The following is a 19,007-nucleotide window of genomic DNA, read 5'->3' as shown; positions in this document are numbered from 1 at the left end:
CACAGAACTGTGACTGCTGGCTTATGACTACCTGGTGACCCGGTGACCTACCTGGGCAGCTGCCTGGGGAGAACTGAGTTTGGACCTCCAGAAAGGCCAGGGTGTGGAGAAGCCTGGGCCATTGCCCAGGGCTGGGCATCGTGGGGGGCAGCCAGAAAATAGGTGGAAAAACTCTTCTCCACTCTACTCCTGCTCCTTCCTAGGCACAGGGACTGTCCCTGTCTGCTGTGACCAGTAGTGCAGGGCTGGGGTCCAGGGGCCAGGTCGAGAGGTGGGAAAGCTCGTGTGCCAAGCTGCCACCCTGGCAAGCACCCTCCTCCTGTGCAAACTCCCTCACAGAAGGTGTGGGTCCACGGCGACATGAGGAGCCCTTCCATGGCCCCTCAGTAGAGGGGCCTCACCTTGGAGGCCGGCTCTCCCTCTAGCAGCCCTGCCCCCGGGGGCCCCATGCCTGTCAGAACAACCGTGTCTGGTCCCCCACAGGAGGAGACCAGGAGCCACAGACCACGTGGGGTGGTGTCAGATCGGCCATTGTGCTTTAGATACAAGGTGCCCCAAAGCTCCTACATGAGAAATGCACAAGGTTCAGAGAGAAGTGCTTAGACCAGAGAGGTGCAGCTAACCCGAGGGTCAACCAGAGGAGAAGTGCTTAGACCAGAGAGGTGCAGCTAACCCGAGGGTCAACCAGAGGAGAAGTGCTTAGACCAGAGAGGTGCAGCTAACCAGAAGGTCAACCAGAGAAGAGGTGATTAGACCAGAAAGGTGCAGCTAACCCCAGGGTCAACCAGAGGAGAAGTGCTCAGACCAGAGAGGTGCAGCTAACCCCAGGGTCAACCCTCAACAGGGTGGACTGTGGCAGGTGGGGCGTGTTTGGAGGAGCTGGGTCCCGAGGTGTGTCCTGAGCGGCTGTCCTCCACCACACCCGCCCACCATGGTGTTCTGCCTCACCTTGCACCCACAGCTATGGAGGTGGCTGACCAAGGACCGAAACGGAGAGCCAAATAAACTTCTCCTCCTGCACTTGAGGTCTTTTGTCACAGTGACACAGAAGCTGAGGAACACGGAGGCCAACAGGCCAACACAAGCAGGCCTCTAAATACATATGCCTCAGGAGATGAGGTCTTAGCAGGACTGCGGGGAGGTGCCGGGAGCAAAGCAAGCCACCTAGCAGCACCGGCTGTTGCCAGGGCACGGTCCAAGGAGGGCGGCCGGAGGAGCCCGCGGCAGCGACGGACAACGCAGGCTCCCCAAAACAACCGCGAGGAGGGAGGAGGCCACAAACCTCCAGAGCTGAGGGTGAGCAGCCTTGGCTGAAGGCACTCCAGCGCCGAGCCAGGAAATGGGGCCCGCAGTGGAACCTAGGAGTGCCCGGCAGGGACGCCGGACCCCAGGCTGCCCCAGAGCGGCAGAGGCGGTGCAGCCCGCGGCAGGGCAGCCGTGAGCACCTTGGGGCAGCGAGCTGCCAACAATGTGGTCCTGAAACCGAGGAGAAAGCTTCCCACCTGGGATTCTTACCTGCGGCCCAGCCCTGTGGGGCACAGGGACAGGACAGGGGCACCATGCCCAGGGTCAACCCGCACACCCAAGCAGCCAGACGCTTGGTCTAGGGAACCCGGGGAACTCCACCTGCAGGAGCCGGCCACACCTGCATGGGGGGCTGGTCACTACTTGGAGAACTGAGGGATAAAATGCAGCCAGAGGAGGACCCGCCACCAGAAATCAGCCCCCAGACAAGAGCGGTGGCCAGAGGTCAGAGGGCAGCCGCCACCAAGGGGAGCTGAGGAGGGTGGTCCCGCAGCTCAGCCTGCAAGAGAGCCCATGGAAAGGGTGGAGGGGGCACACCGGCAGCAAGGGACCCTGCAGAGCGAGGGTGGCCATTCCAGCCCCCGCCCAAGTGAGAGCCAAAGTTGCACCCAAGACCCGGGCCACCGAGCTGCGCCAGCGTCGCGCCCTCCATGCCTGGGCGTCTCCCCGCTTCCCTCCACTGCTGGTGTTCCTGGTCTCCGCCAGCTGACTCCCCGCAGAAGGCGGGCACCGCCCCCTGGCCCCAGCTCTGCGCCCTGGCTCTTGGCCGGCCCCTCCTGGCCCTCAGGGCCCGAGCAGTGTGCCTGGAGCTCCTCCCCCAGGACCAACTCCCTGCCGCTGTCCAGTGTTTCCACCAGAACACGTCAGACCCAGCCCCACTGTGAAGTGCGGCGAGGGACAGCGGCCCTCAGGAGGAGCGCGGCCCACGGTGAACCTTGAGGCTGCATCTGTCACGAAGCCAGCCCGGCTTGGCTGTGGCATGCGCCCTCCACCACGTGCACCCCACACAGCTCAGGCCTGCAGAGTCCCTCAGCTGGACCTTGACCTTGGACTGTGGCCCACTGACCTGGAGCTGGAGCTGAGTAAACCTCTGCTCCCGCAACCTCCCCCGTCTGTGGTGCTTAGCTCCATCAGCAGAGTGGACCAAGACGTCCCTGAGCTTCCGCGCTGGACGCGCTCTCGAGGGAGGCGCTGGGCGTCTCCGCGCACCTCCCCACTGCTGGTGGCCCTGCCTCTGCCTCCTGTGGTCCTCAGGCTCCAGGTCCCAGACCTGCCTCGTCCACATCCTGGCTCTGGGGGAGGAGGACACTGAGGCGCGGGCTGTGTGGGAGTGCCCACCCCACGGGAGGGCACAGGAGTGTGCCAACCCACGCGGCTCCGCCTTCCTCTGACGTCTCAGTCCAGCTTCTGATTCCTGACCCTCGTCTGCGGGGAGCATCCGTGTCCTCTTGTCGCCAAGGATTCCAGGGGCCCTGGGACCTTGATCGGAAGCTCCCCTCTGCTCCGGGAGGCTGCTGGGTCTGGAGGTCTGACGGGATGCGTGGGCCGGGACCTCCTGGAAGATTCCCTCCTGGACCCTGCTGCTCCTGCGGACTTCGAGGTTTGCTCCCACACCTTCCACCGCTGAGCTGCTCAGTCCCCGAGGCCCCCATGCAGCCTGCTGCCGGGGGGTGTCTGTGCCTTTTTTCTGGGTGAAGAAACTCCCCACGGTGCCTGGAGGGGCACAGGTCAGGGCTCTGGAGTAGGTGTCCTGTGCTCGGTGTCCAGCGCTCCACAGATCACGGGGTCATGGGGTCAGGTACCATCCACGGTGGCACACCCCTCACCCTCCTCCGCAGAGTGGCAGGCCTGGCGACCGTTCTCGGCAGTCTCTGAACAGGCTCCAGGTGCCTGGCGTGGCCTGGTGACCGTTCTCGGCAGTCTCTGAACAGGCTCCAGGTGCCTGGCGTGGCCTGGTGACCGTTCTTGGCAGTCTCTGAACTGGCTCCAGGTGCCTGGCGTGGCCTGGTGACCGTTCTCGGCAGTCTCTGAACTGGCTCCAGGTGCCTGGGGTGACTGAGGCCCTCAGCCGTGGGTTCCTGGTGTTGCCTGGGATTTGGTGTCAGCTCTTCCTTTGAGGACCCAGTGCCTGGGGGCCACTGTGCCTAGTGACTCCCCTGGCCTTCTCTGTGGTCAAGGACCACACGTAAACACACAAAGCTATGGCAAACATGGAATGTGTGACTCTCTCCCTTAAAAGGATGTCCTTGACCTGGACTGCTGGCAACCCACCTGCCACCGGCTGGCCCACCCTCAGCCCCCATGTCCACCCTGGCTGGCCTCCATGTCTCCTCTCTCACTGCCTTGTCAGCTATCCCAGGGGTCCTCTGTGAGCAAAGATGTGCCTGGCCAGCAGCGGCTGCCTAAGGGACCATGTGACCTGTGGGTGCATCCTGCACTGGTGGTGCCCCCAGGAGGACCCCAAATGTGGACAGTGCAGCCTGCCTTCCGTCTAGGCCATAGATACTGGGGCTTCTTGGCCCTTGGGTCTCTGATCCGGTCCCACTTGAGACCAGGGTCCCAGAGCCCCCTCTAAGAGTATACCCAGAATGACCCAAGGACCTCACAGCAGTGCCACCCTGGGAACCAAGTGCTCAAATCCAAGGGACACGACAGAACAATAAGCCACAATCACATCACAGCACTAGGTTAGAACCGGGTGCCAACAGGTGGCGATTCTTTTACAGGTTGGCGGAGACCCATCTTCTTGCCTTTGAATTCTTGGGGCTGCCCACATTCCCTGGCCTCCTACCTCATCTTCCATGTCCAAAGTCAGCAGGGCGACATCTTGCTGACCCTTCTCTTTGTGAAGGATGCAGGCAAGATAGGTTCTCCCCTTCTCAGGTTCTTGTAGCTGCACTGAGCCCGTGAGGAGCACCAGGACCATCTCCCACCCCCATGTCTTTCCCTCTGATCACACGGGCACAGTCCCATACCACAGGCCCTGGGAACCAGGGTGCGAACACCTTTGGGCTACAGGTTTGCCTACACACAGTGCAAGATCACTGCATGTGCTAAGAGGGAACGGACAACCAGCAGACGCTGACTCTGAAGTGACACAAACAGTAGCATTTTCAGGTAAGAATTCTAAAATAGCAGATATCATCACACTCCACACAGTACAGGCAAATATTCTTGAGATAAATAAACAAACAGAAAAAAATTAAGTCTTAACAGGAAACAGACTCTGTAAAAAAAATCAAATGGGAATTTTTAGAACTCATAAAACATGAAATAAACATTTCACTAGATGAGCTCAATAACAGAATGACAGTGAGAGAGAAAATAACCTATAAAGTTAAAAATAATTCAATAGAAATTATTCAGTCTCAGAGTGAAAATATTAGAGAAAAAGAACAGAACATCAGGAACCCATGGGGAAATAAAGAGTTAACATCTATTTCAGCTGAGTTCCTGAAATGGAAGACAAAGAAATGGTGTTAAAATCTTTTGAAGAAAAATAACTTAAAATTCCCCAAAGTTGGTGAAAGAAATAAGTTTACAGATTCAAAAGACTGGAGAAACTAAAACAGAATGATCTCTAATGTCCTAGCCCAGATACACCATACCTAAGGATTAAAATTAAAACCAAAGAGGAGGAAATAGCTCATGGCAACTAGAGAAAAAAGATTCAACATACAGGGGACAAGAGTTTGAGTGACTGTATTTCCCACCAGAAACCATGGAGATCAAAAGCAAATGGGTATCTTTAAAGTGCTGAGAGAACCACCTGACCAGAATTCCATACCCAGCAAAAATACCAGACAACAAAGAGCTCATCGCCAGCAGACTCGCGCTGTCTCAAGTGCTGCAGGAATCCTCAGGGTGAGGGAAACAGACTGGAAGGACCTCAGGACCTCAGGAGGGAGAGCCTCCCACATGGAACTATCTGGGGCAATGTGACAGGCCATTCTCACCTCTCACGTGTCTTAAAGTAGGACCACAGACAGCGAGGACAGTATTGTGTGAGGTGTCTACGTAGATGTAAGGCACGTGGCGATCGCACGTAAGGGGGCCAGGGGTCAAAAGTACTAGAATCCTACCTCTAAGTGTCAACGCGTATCCATGTATTACGATCCTTAGAGCACTTAAGAATGACAAAATAAAATATACACCCCAAAACCCAGTAGATGAATTAAAGTGGAGTGCTGATAAATACCCCATCATCCAAAAGGGCATAAATGATGAAGTAGGGGACAAGAACAAAATACGATGGCAGTCTGAAGTCCCACAACATCAGGGTCACTCAAAGGTGGAGGTTGTTTCTCCGAATGCTAACAAGGAATGACTGAAGCTTAAGATCTAAAAACAGTCCCATTAATAGACTGCTGCTGGGTCTCCACCTTAAACCGCTGCCCCTGCCAGCAGCCCTCCTTCCCCGCGTCTTGCGGAGGCTGAGGGTCAAGTGGAAAAGCTGATGATGTTGTTTTTGTTGCTTCATTCAATTATTTTGCTGTTTGGGACTATTCTTAAGTTTCAGAAAGCACCTCTGGTCCCAACATTTGGGAGTCCCTGTCCTAGAAATGGGAGCAGAACCCACCCAGCCCCAGCCAGAGCCAACTCAGGAGCAGATTCAGAGACATGGACCACGTGGTAGCACTGGAACCTGCTCCTTGGCTCCCCGGCTCACGGTGCAATTGCCTTCTCAAAGCAGAGGGGAAGACCAGTTGTGGCCTGGCTGGAGATGAAGGCTGGGTGGGCTCCAGAGGACCCAGGAGCAGCGAGCAGGTGGACCCTGACCTCCAGCCTCGGGCCCCTTCCACAGCCTTCCTCAGAACGTCCCACCCAGAGGGAGGCTCCAAGGACACCCTCAGGCTGCTGGGCAGCAGCAGACAACTCAGCAAGGTCCACCTCCTCCACCTTCAGGCGCCTGGCTTTCAGGTCCAGAGTGTGGCGTGGGGTGGACATCAGGCCGGGTTACAGACGCAGAGGCAGAGAGGGTGGCAAAAACCTCCTCCAGAGAGTGGACAGCAGCAGAGGAGCCCCACAGTGGGTCCTCAGGAAAAGCCGTGGGTCAGCCTTGAGCTCAGTACAGAAGTTTAAAAAGGACCTCATGGTTATCAGTTTTGAAAATACGTAAGAAAAAGAACAACCCCAGTTATCTCTACCAGGAACGAACCTCAAGCTGCCACGCGCTCCAGCTCCAATTCTGCCACCAGTAAAGAGAACAGTAATAAAGGATGAATAATAGAATCCCTAAGCATTTGCTGACTACGGCAGGCGATGAGGTTTGGACTTCACTTCTGCACTGAGAGGACAGGCCCCCAGGGAGCTGGCACCAGCCAGAATGCTCAGGGCGAGGGTGGCTGTGCTTCCAGACTCGCGAGGAGTTGGGAAGGAACCCCGGACACCATGAGGACGCAGCCTTTTCCCGTGCTCAGTGTTGAAGAGGCAGCGATTTGTAAGTCCATCAGTTCTCATAGAAGAATCCCCTTGGCAGAGGCTGGAGACCTCCGAGAAGCCGCCACCCCACGTCAGAGACACCCCCTTCCAGGCCTGCTGTGTTCCAGGAGCCCCTTGGTGCTGGCGGAGGTCAAGGAACTAGAAGTGACCAGAGTTGCTCACGGCCAGGGTGGACCCGGGGCAGAGGACTCCAACTGCACCTCACAGGCAGGACCCAAAAGGGCAGGGCCGGCACAGTGGTGAGCACGCCTGAGCAGGGCCCGTGGCGGGAGGCTGGGGCAGGCCAGGCGGCTGACCCTCACCAACCCTGAGACTGGCGCCCCAGGCCACAGCCTTCTCCGCTCTGCTTTGCACAAGTTCCGAACTCCCTCAAGAAAAGCCAAGAGTGAAGGGGGCAAGCAGGTGTGGCCTCGGCCCGAGGGCGCAGGCCTGTGTGTGGGTGGCTACAAAGACCTAGCTTCTCCCTCAGGGCACGTGAGGGCCAGACGGACCCACACCTGGGCACTGGTGATGGGTGATTCGATGGCCCGTGCCCTCCCACAGCCCACACCCCCATCCAGCCACAGAGGATGCCGGGGGCAGCAGGCACGAAGAAGCCCCCCCAGAGATGAGAAAGCAGGGATCTCCCACACCTGCCATCAGCTCAGACTGGCCTAGCAAGTGCGGGTTACAGAAGGACACTGCCCACTGGCCCTGGGGCCACCCCATTGCTCTGCTCCATGTCAGACCTTGCGCCTGCCAGTTCCTGCAGGGCCCTGTGGTGGGCCTTGGCCCCCACAGACTGTTCCCTCCTGCTGCCCCAAAGGTGTTGCAGACCCAGCAGAACTGGCCAGCACCCAGGGCTCAGCAATCCCTCCAGACAGGGAAAAGCCCAACTCCTGGTGAAATAAGAATGGCCCTGCCTGACTCTGCTGCCAGCCCAGGCAGAACTCACACAGAGAAGCTCGGTGCTGACTTTTCTGGATCCTTAACTTGGAAAATAAATGGCTTAATTTTTTATTAGGTTCCGTCTCAGTGACAAGTAAAACCAGACAATGAGGAACGAAGAATGATCCTGATCCAGCACGTGGGCCATAAGGCCAGGGGTGGCTCGGTTCCATCCTGGAGGCTTTGCCCCAAGAAAATGCCCACCACCCACTCACCCCAGCCTCAGCCATCTGGGGACAGTCTTGAGCACGGTGTGTGAGTGCATTTGGGGACTTCAGCTTATTACTACTCAAAGGGCCCCTGGCGAGACCCCACACACCGAGGATTGCATAGGGTCACAGTTCAGAGGAAACTCACCTCCAGCAGCAGCCGTCCCTCCTGCACAGGGCACATTTGGCGTGGACTGTCTTCAGGAGAGGGGCCCCTGGCCAGCTGCACACGCGTCTCCTGCACCGCTGTCAGAGAGGAGCAGACAGTGAGCCCTTCCCGACCCCTAGGCCAGTGGTGGCTCTTCTTGAGCCACACTTTTCTGCTTTCCCCAGGACGTCTTGCCAGCCTGTGCAGGACACCCGGAGTCCCCCTGCAGCTCTGGGAAGCCCTACAGCTCCGAGGGGTAGGGGCGGCAGGAACTAGAACCAGGCCTCAGGTCAGCATGAGGGGCACCGTCTAAATGGGGAGGGGCCGGCCCTCAGGAAGGCCCTGCCAGTTCTGCTCTCCGGACACTCTCAGTCTGCCCCCACCTGGACAAAGTTCAACCACCTGCCACCCTGGACAAAGTTCGTTTCTGCCAGGTCCTGTCTACGGTTCAGTCCACAGCGTCCCTGCAGCTCCCTCCGGAGACTCCAGCCTTGGTGGACCCCGACATGGCACTGTTGGTCACCTTCTGAGATTAAGCCCTGCCCAGGGTCCCCTCCCAGGCTGGGCCAAGCTCCTGTGTCCCCTGCCCCCAGTGCCCTGAACACTCTCTTTTCCCCTCACCTGGAAGGAGCAGGACAAGGGAACGGGTCAGACCAGAGACCACATGTGGTGGGAGAGGAAGGCCCCCAGGACACCCACCTCTGGGGAGGACGGAGCAATCTTGGGGTGCCTTATTGTTTTGGGGCAAAGTCTATGGGGCTCAGACAGACTCCTTCACAGCGCTGCTGACCAAGTGCTGACCTTGGGACCCTACTCTGGCCTCTAACTCCACACCAGGTATCCTTGCTGCCATCAGGAGCCTCCACCCAGGCGTCCAAGAGGACAGAGGGGTCAGAGGGTCCCAGCAAGAAGTTGGCCCAGGTGCTCAGAGGGCTCACAGGTGGCCGCCACCGTGGGCCTCCCAGGAAGGCCAGGATGGGGAAGCAGCTTCCTTTGCTCCTCAGACTTGAAGAGGAGAGCTGTTCCCCTGTTCCAGGGATCCCTGTCCACTCAGGCAGATGTGACCCCAGGCACTTGTTCTGACCTTGAGATACAACAGATGGTAACATGCGCACCCAAATCATGATCCTTTTCTAAAATGACAAGTAGGCACTGGTCCTGGGAAGGACTGTCTCATCTGGTGTTGGACCCCATCAGATCTGCCCGCTCTGCTGATTCCAAAGCAGCAACCCCAAGCCCTCATGCCCGCATGGAGCCAGGTTCCCATGAAGGTGGGCTGCAGACTGACTACTCCCTGACCAGGGAGCCCCGCCTGTACAAAACAAGCTGGCAAGGGCCCAGTACCCTCGAAAGAGACTCACTGCCTGTCCATAGCCCACCATCTTCTAGAGAGGCTGCAGGTTGGGCTGCTGCGAGGACGTGAAAGTGGCGCTTGAATGAAGCGTGACCTCCACTCAGGCTGGGCTGGCATCCCCCAAGTTCCAGAGGAGAGGGGCTCTGCCACTTGTACAGAGTTCTGGAGCGTCTCCCACCCCAGGCGATTCCTCCCAGACCTCTGTCCACTTGTCCACACTAATGCACTCGCTCCCTCCCTTAGGCTCTCAGCACCCTGGTGTCCAAGGACTAGCACATGGCCAGTTAGAAATTCATGCTCCAACCCCAGGTCCATGTGCACGCTCTGAGGTCCAGCTGCTGTTTGACCTGCCTCCCTATCAGACCTGGGCCTGCCCCCAGGATGAGCTGGAGCCACTGTGGAAGCTGACCCCTCACCCTGCCTAAAATGGGCTGGCAACCTACACTCCCCTGGGGAAGCCAGGCTGGGAGTGGGGATTCAGACCCTCTGGTGCCAGGTGCAGGAGTGTGGACAGGGACAAAGAACCCCATCAAGAGGCGGCCCTCCCCTGGCGAGCCCAGGAGATGGTGACGTGTGTAGCTGCACTGCGGCCTCCCCGTCCTCCCTCTCGCAGAAGCGTGCCTCCAGCATGCGGGTCTCCGACCGCTCAGAAGCCCTGGATTTCGGGTCACTGCTCTAAGTATAGAAGCAACTTCACTTTTTAAAATTGTTATATATACATATATATAAGCTTTCCCCCCAGCGCAGAGTGGGCGGAAAGCAGCCCCGGCGCCACCACGCTGGTCGCCTCCGCCCGGTCCCAGGTGCCTGAGTCCAGCAGCAGCAGGCGAGCCCCGGGCTGGGGTCAGGGAGGCCGGCGCCGGCTCCAGGCGGCCGAGGGGCCGGGCCTGGGCGGGGCCCGTCGGGGCCACTCCGGGCGGGGCCGCCCAGCCGCCCATCGCGTGCCCCGGGCGCCGCCGCTTCCTTCTGCGGCCGCCGCCGCGTCACGCAAGGGCCGCCGATCGCGTGCGAGCGAGCGCCGAGGTGCCCAGCCGGAGGCGGCGCCGCCCGGCGAGCCCTGCGTGGGCGGCTCCCAGGAGCAGGTGGCCCCTCTGGGAGGCGGCGAAGGAGCCGGGGTCTCCGCGGCCCCAGGCCAGGCGGGGAGAGCCTGCACCCGCGGCCGTCCGACCTCGGCCCGCTGCCCTCCTCGCCGTCCGCGGACCCCGGGCAGGGCCGCAGGGACAGGACGGCCTCTCTGACCGCTGCAGTGAAAGGGGGGCAGCCCTCCCTCCGAGCCCCAGGGCTGCATTCCTGGGCGAGAGAGGCCAGCCAGGGCCCTGGACCCAGCAGGATTCCGTGTGGGCGAGCGCTCAGCGCTGCCAGCCCCAGCCTCCCCACTCCGAAACGCAGAGGGTGGATCTTCCGCGTTGGAGATTTACAGGGCCGCCCCAGCAGCCCTCCAGCTGGTGCAGAATCAACTGGAACCAGCGTTTCTCACTAGGTTGATTTTTTGTGCTCCAGAGTTTCATTTGGAATAGCCAGAATTTGAGGAATTACCATGGAGAGAGTTGAAATAGCTGAACCTGCAGCAAGGCAGGAAGGGTTGGGGCCTGGACTGGGCCATCCAACCTTGCAGGTGTCCCACCCTATGTACGTTCTTGCTCTGAGACCTTTTTTCCACACCTAGGGGACACGGCAAGGACACTGTGCCATGGGGACCGTTCCCTCACCGGTGGCTACAGAGGGGTCATGTGCCTTAGCCTGGCCCAGTGTTCTTGGTGAAGGAGAAGCATACAGACCAGGCCATCTCTGGTTCTGGACAGCATTGCCCTGCCTGGAAAGTGGCAGCCTCCTTGCTCCAAGCTCCTTGAATTCAGGTCCTTGACCATGGAGCAGTGTGGGCCAGCCAGTCCTGTGGCCACCCTTCCAGTGGTCAGGGATAAGGCTGAACAAACCAGCTGGAGTAGAGATGTTCCAGACTGGCGCTGAGTTTCCTGATTGTTTATAGGACTGAACGATGTTTATTTTAGATCTTCTGTAGATAGAGAGGAAGGCCCCAGGGGGATGTGGGGACCCTGAAAAAGAAGGTAGGAAAACGGAAGCGAAGAGAGGCAGACAGACCCAGAACAGGGGAGGGTTGAGCCCTGCACCTCATTCGCACTCAAGACCCCCCCGCATGAGCTGCCTCTCCTCCCTCTGCACCCGGGAGGGCCTGGCTGGAGCTTCAGGCAGGCTTCAGCGGTAAGGAGCCCTAGCTGCTCGTCCACGGAGACTCCACCCACAGCCCCACAACCCCCTGTGCAGGAAGGAAAGGGGGATGGACCCACCGCCAAGGGCTGGGGACAGGGGCAGGCGAACAGCAGTGTGGGGGCAGTTATGTCTGTGTGCTGAGGACATGCTTCAAGGTTCCACCAGCCCACACCTGTGAGGATGGCAGGGTGTGGGGACCACAGTGACAGAGGTGCACCCAAAGGCCTGTGGGACACAGCCAGCTGTGCTTGTCCCCAGCATTCACAGCAGTGTACTGGGGCAGAAGCAGTCAAACAGGAGGAAAAGCCCAAGACCCCGCTTCCATTGTCCACTCTGCACTTAGTGGGCACAGAAATCCCAAGAACCATGGTTTACAGGGACAGGTTCTGTGGGAGTAGAGTGAACAGGGCAGATGCGGCTCCCTCTAAGAAAGCTTCCTGAGGTGGCCCAGCCACCACAGCCATCTGGGGACTCCCCCAGTGCTGGCCCCACGGCCCTGGGGACACGAGAGACACCTTGTCATCCAGGACAACAGGTCCTGCCAAGCCCCTGCTGCACCTTCTGGGAACTGGGACACAGGACGCCCACCACAGGGGCCTCATGGCTTCAGAAGAGAAGCCCAGGGCCCCATTTCTGGTCAGCTGCAGCTCTTGGGGGGAGAGGTCCACAGAGGCCCTTATTAGATGAGGACTGTGTCCAGCGCCGTGGTTATACACCAACCCGATGAAGCACAGCTGCCCACATGGGAATGAGCACTTCTGGAGCAGGCTGAACGGCTGCCCAGGACGAGAGGTGCAGCCTCCCCGGTGGGTGGACACCACTCTTCAGCCTGAGGAGAACAGGGGTGGCGAGGAGTTCTCCTCATGGCAGGACACCAGTATCTCAGCACTGGCCAAGAGCCCGGAGCCTGGTGCCACGTCTGACCTCCAGGCTGAGGCCACACCCTGGGCAGGTGACCTCTGGGTCAGTTCTTCTTCCATTACATGGACGATCAGACTAGTGTGATGGAGATGTGTCCCCATCACCTGGACCTACCCATCGTCTCTGCTCCGGCACGCCTCTTGTCCAGGAACCTTGCCTGCTGTAGACTGGGGGTCCAGGAGGTGGCAGGAGACCTCTTGTCACCTTGGGGACCATGGCTGTGTTATAGAATGACCATTAATGTGATGGCAGAGGCCCATGAGAGCGAGTGTGGAAATGAGTGTGTGCACATGTGAGTGAGATGCTGAGTGTATAAGGGTGTGTGTAAATGCTACATGCTAGTGTGGGTGCATGAATGTTATGGATGTGTGTCCACCCGCAAGCACTGTGTGAGAGTGCGTGAGGGTGTGAGAGTATGTGTCCACCTGTGAGCAGTGTGTGTGAACATGTGTGAGCACAGTGTGTGAGGCTGTGTGGACACTTGGTGTGACCAATGTGAGCAGGTGTGTGTTTGAGCACAGTGACGTGTTGGGTGTGTGTGAACACGGCAAGGGCGCATGTGAACTGTGTTGGGTGTGAACGTGGCGAGGGTGCGTGTGAACTCTGCTGGGTGTGAACGTGGCGAGGGTGCGTGTGAACTCTGCTGGGTGTGAACGTGTCGAGGGTGCGTGTGAACTCTGCTGGGTGTGAACGTGGCGAGGGTGCGTGTGAACTCTGCTGGGTGTGAACGTGGCGAGGGTGCGTGTGAACTCTGCTGGGTGTAAGAATGAATGGGGAGCGAGGCTCTGAGGAGGGTGGGCGTGGTTGTGGGCTCGGCCGACGTGGTGTGGCTCACATGTGGCAGAGCGAGTGTGCGTGGAGGTGCCTGCGGGGGCGGGGAGGCGCGGTGCAGGAGGCCCCCGCAGGTGCAGCAGGAGGGAAAGGCATAGGCGGGGCCTTCCAGGGTCCTGTGCTGCAGCTTGTGGGACAGGGGGTTAGAAAGGGCACTAGAAGCCCTGATTCCCTGAGGAAGAAAAGCACCCAGAATATAAATGCACACATTCCCTCCACGCAAGCACGGGGCCTAGAAGATTGGAGCACTGTCCGAGATGTACGCCGTGTCAAGCTGACGCATTTTCTGTAGAAAGAAGTTCCAGATTTTTCAAAATGCACCAGTGAGCTTTAGAGATTTCTCACTTCCATACAGATCAAAAAGCACCACAAAGATGCATTTCCTCTGAGGTCTGGAGACCGGGGAGCAGCAGCCTGCAGTGCCCCGTGGTCTCCTGCTAACCACTTTCTGAGGTCACACAAGCCGGGCCACAGGGCTCTGGTAACTGCAGACTCACACCGTCCTGCAGAGGAAATGAGCCCTTGCCCCAAGCCCTGAGACTCCAGGAAGATGCAACCAAAAATAACTCCTTTGGGGAAAAAGAGCAATAAGTGTATACAATGTGCACCCATGTTCTCTTCCTGATGTGAAACATCTGGAATAAGCTAATCATTCGGTCACTCTTGATAAGTTTCAACAAGAAATGCAAGACATATTCTTGTTAAGTTTCAGCAAGACATATCAAAAGAAAGTACCAGGGTCAGTCAAAGTCAAGAGATGTTTTGTAAAACAAAACACAACAAAACAAAAAAGTGCTTGCTGAAATCAGATATTTCAAAACTCAATATTTATTCCATTACATTAATAAAGCTCAGGTGTGTGAAGAGGAGCCTGCATGGGTACTGCCCCCCAGCAGAGAGGATACTAGCCCTCCGCACCTCCACAGGTGCAGACCTTGCCCCACTTGTAATGTTCATGCCCATGAGGACGGTCCAGCTCAGGGGTCAGAGAGAGCAACCAATTTGTTTATAAATAATGAACTTATGAGTGAATTCATAAAGTTACATAACCATGAACTTTCAAATAACACTGACGAGGAGTTGGCCTGCCTGCAATCACCAGGTCTTTGGCTTCCTCCCATGAACCATCGCACGTCACCGTGGCCTCCAGCTGCCATCAGAGTCTTGCAACGTCACCATTGGGAGATACAGCCCGATGGAGTAGAAGGCCCTAGGGCCCAATGCTACCAGTGCTGGGAACCCAGAGGGACGGGAGTTCCACGTGCCACTTCCTCAGCATCATGGTCTGCCGCCATCTTGAGATCAGCAGGGAATTAGGACACAGAACCCAGCCACTTTCAGGCCATGTGTGAGGAGGAGGGAGAGAGGAGGGCGAGAGGTTCTGTCAGGTCCAGGTGGCATGATGCCGAGCGCATGGCCAGGGGTGGCTGCTGAGGGGTGGCTGAGTAGGCCAGAAGGAGGAGGCGCTGAGATGGCTGGACAGAGGTGCCCATGCTCACCCAGCCCCAGAGAACCCAACGAGTAAACCACTGCATTCCAAGGTAAGTGGCCAAGGGAGCGGGCTGGAACTCAGCATGGAGGGATGCGGGCCTGCAGAACAAGAGGCCTGGAAGGCGGCAGAGAGAGGACAATGGGGCTCATGTCAGCTGTGACCCCCGCCCCAGGGAGGTCAGTGAGGAGCCCCAGCAAACCCATCACCACAGGAGAGCTCCATGGTCACCACAGGCCCAGAGCCGAGGCTGGGGCTGGTTGAAGCCTGCGGGGCAGCTTGGCTTCAGAGGAGCCCCCATGCCATCCTGAGAACGGAGCCTCTGTCGGAATCCACGTGCCCCAGGGCACAGCCTCTTCAGAAAGTGGGAACACTGGTCATGTACACAGAAGAATGAAATGCAAACAAGAAGCAAACACAAGAAAGGAATCAAACTCACAAGCAAAGCATAGATGCAAATGAAAGAGGGAAAAAGAACCAAGTCTCACCATGTAGAAAACCACAGGGTGAACAACAGGGATATGCAATGGAACAAAGTATAGACAAAACAAACAGAAAACAACGCGGGAGTTAGTTCTTATCACTGACAACTTTGACTGTAAACAGATTAGATTACCTAATCAAAAGATGGAGAGTGCTTGAATGCATTTAAAAAAGACCCAACTACACACTGCCTACAAGAAACTCGCTTCACTAGTAAAGACACACACAGACTGAAGGGTTGGAAAAGATACTCTAAGCAGATGATCACCAAAAGTAAGCAGGAACAGCTGTGCTCATCTCAGATAAAATAGACTTCAATCAAAATTTCTTTAAAAAAGGGCAGGCATTGTAGCTCAGTAGTGGAGCACTTGTCTAGCACACATGAGCCACTGGGTTGGATCCTCAGCACCACATAAAAATAAATAAATAAAATAAAGGTATGTGACCATCTACAACAACAACAAAAAAAACTTTTTAAACTGAAAAAAAGAGAAAAGGAAGGCCACTACACGAAGATAAAGGTATCAGTTCAACAAGGAAATAATCATAAACGCACATATACCATGCTGAGACACCCGACCATATGAAGCAACATCGTTAGGTCTAAGTGGAGAAGGCTGCAAGGTCGTCAGGCTCTGTGACTCCTCACTTTCATCAGTGGACAGACCGTCCAGATGGAAAAAACGAAAACAGCAGAAATGATATTACAGGCCAAAGAAACCCAACTCACATTTACAGAACATTTCGCACCACAGCTGCAGAACACACATTCTTCCCATCGTGCGTAGAATATTCTCCAGGATAGATCACACGTGAGGCCGCAAAACAAGCCTCAAGTTTTCAAAAACATCAAAATCATGTTGACTTTTCTGACCCAATAGAATAAGATTAGAACTCACCAAGAGGAATTTTAGAAATTGCATGAATACATTTTTATACATAAATGATGAATCTTTGGAAAGAATAATTAGGAAAACTACCCCATTCACAATAGCCTCAAAAAAAATAAAATACTTGGGAATCAATCTCACAAAAGAGGTGAAAGACCTCTACAATGAGAACTACAGAACACTAAAGAAAGAAATTAAAGAAAACCTTAGAAGATGGAAAGATCTCCCATGTTCTTGGATAGGAAGAATTAATATTGTCAAAATGGCCATACTACCAAAAGTGCTATACAGATTCAATGCAATTCCAATTAAAATCCCAATGACATATCTTACAGAAATAGAACAAACAATCATGAAATTCATCTGGAAGACTAAAAAAACCCAGAATAGCTAAAGCAATCCTCAGCAGGAAGAGGGGGCATCGCAATACCAGATCTTCAACTCTACTACAAAGCAATAGTAACAAAAACGGCATGGTATTGGTACCAAAATAGAAAGGTGGATCAATGGTACAGAATAGAGGACACAGACACAAACCCAAATAAATACAATTTTCTCATACTAGACAAAGGTTCCAAAAATATGCAATGGAGAAAAGATAGCCTCTTCAACAAATGGGGCTGGGAGAATTGGAAATCCATATGCAACAGAATGAAACTAAACCCATATCTCTCACCATGCACGAAACTAAACTCAAAATGGATTAAGGACCTCAGAATCAGACCAGAGACCCTGCAGATTATAGAAGAAAAAGTAGGTCCAGATCTTCAACATGTCGGTTTAGGACCAGACTTCCTCAACAGGACTCCCATAGCACAAGAAATAAAAGCAAGAATCAATAACTGGGATAGATTCAAACTAAAAAGCTTTCTCTCGGTAAAGGAAACTATCAGCAATGCGAAGAAAGAGCCTACAGAGTGGGAGAAAATCTTTGCCAATCATACTTCAGATAGAGCACTAATCTCCAGAATATATAAAGAACTCAAAAAACTCTACACCAAGAATACAAATAACCCAATCAACAAATGGGCTAAGGAAATGAATAGACACTTCACAGAAGAAGATCTACAAGCAATCAACAAACATATGGAAAAATGTTCAACATCTCTAGTAATAAGAGAAATGCAAATCAAAACTACACTAAGATTCCATCTCACCCCAATTAGAATGGTGATTATCAAGAATACAAGCAACAATAGGTGTTGGCGAGGATGTGGGGAAAAAGGTACACTCATACATTGCTGGTGGGGCTGCAACTTAGTGCAGCCACTCTGGAAAGCAGTGTGGAGATTCCCTAGAAAACTTGGAATGAACCCACCATTTGACCCAGCTATCCCACTCTTTGGCCTATACCCAAAGGACTTAAAATCAGCATACTACAGAGATACAGCCACATCAATGTTCATAGCTGCTCAATTCACAATAGCCAGACTGTGGAACCAACCTAGATGTCCTTCAATTGATGAATGGATAAAGAAACTGTGGTATATATATACAATGGAATATTACTTAGCCATAAAGAACGATAAAATTATGGCATTTGCAGGCAAATGGATGAAATTGGAGAATATCATGCTAAGTGAGATAAGCCAATCTCAAAAAACCAAAGGACGAATGATATCGCTAATAAATGGATGAAGACACATAATGGGGGGTGGGAGGGGTTAGTGTTAGGGTTAGAGTTAGGGTTAGGGAGGGGGGCAAGAATGGAGGAAGGAAGGACTGTATAGAGGGAAAAGAGGGGTGGGAGGGGTGGGAGGGGTGGGGAGAAGGGAAAAAATAACAGAATGAATCAAACAACATTACCCTGTGTAAATTTATGATCACACAAATGGTAAGCCTTTACTCCATGTGCAAACAGAGAAACAACATATATCCCATTTGTTTACAATAAAAAAATAATAAAAAAAGAAGAAATTGCATGAATATATTGAAATTACAGAGCAGGCCTTGGAATGACTGATGAATGCACAGACACTGAGAGAAATTTTAAAGCCTCTTGAAACAGTGATGGTGGAAATACAATATCCAAACTCACGGGAAACAGCAAGAGCAGCCCGGCAGGGCAGTCTCCAGCGAGGAGCACTTGCAGAAGAGACAGAAAGACCTCAAACAACCAACTGACCATCAGTACAAGGAACTAGAAAAGAAAGAACAAATCAAACCCTGGACAAACGAGGCGTAGAGGGGACCCTCAACAGCCTTGGTGGACTTCCTCACAACTCCTCAGGCTTCGCTTTTGCTCCTCTGTTGGCCACTTTTATTTTGAGACAGCGCCACGCTATAGGAACACAAAGCCCCAACACCTTCCCCAGACCAGCCTCGGAAGCCTCACGGCCAGGTCAACATCCTGAGCTCCCAGCTCTGTGGACTCCAGGCCACTCACTCTGCAGCCGGCTCTGCTCCCCGGGACGGGCAAGGGCACAGTGTGGCCCTGCTCTCTGGCAGAGTCACTCAGGGACCCCCGGAATGCTGTTTCTCCACTCCTGGGTTTCCCCTTGGTAATTCACAGAAACTTCATTCAAGACTACAAAAACCTCCTTTCTCACCCACTTTCACCACTGATTTCAGCACCCGTGGCTGCTTCTGCCTGAGTTTTACTGCAGTGGTCAGCGGATGACCGGCTCAGATCACCTCTCCTCTCCAGCATCGTCTCTGCTGCCTCTGTCCGTGAGCAGTGTGTTTTGAGGAGAAGCTCCAGGTTATTTCACATTCGTTCATCTCCGTCCCCACTTGTGCACTGGGTCGTCAGCCATTGCTACTGTGATTCATCATAACT

General features: G+C 54.9%; 1 protein-coding gene across 2 annotated transcripts in view; it reads right to left on the bottom strand.

Moving 5' to 3' along the window:
* The window catches only part of Ahrr (aryl hydrocarbon receptor repressor), a 78,479-nt gene that overhangs the window by 30,727 nt on the left and 28,745 nt on the right, over window positions 1–19,007 (bottom strand). For both annotated transcript variants that reach the window (XM_047555890.1, XM_047555891.1), the window contains one exon: window positions 8,032–8,129. In XM_047555890.1, the coding sequence (XP_047411846.1) occupies window positions 8,032–8,129 (98 nt within the window). The remainder of the gene's footprint in view (window positions 1–8,031; window positions 8,130–19,007) is intronic.

Source organism: Sciurus carolinensis, chromosome 6, assembly GCF_902686445.1.
Source record: "Sciurus carolinensis chromosome 6, mSciCar1.2, whole genome shotgun sequence".
In the NCBI taxonomy this organism is placed as follows: domain Eukaryota; kingdom Metazoa; phylum Chordata; class Mammalia; order Rodentia; family Sciuridae; genus Sciurus; species Sciurus carolinensis.
This window is presented reverse-complemented; position numbering and strand designations above follow the sequence as displayed.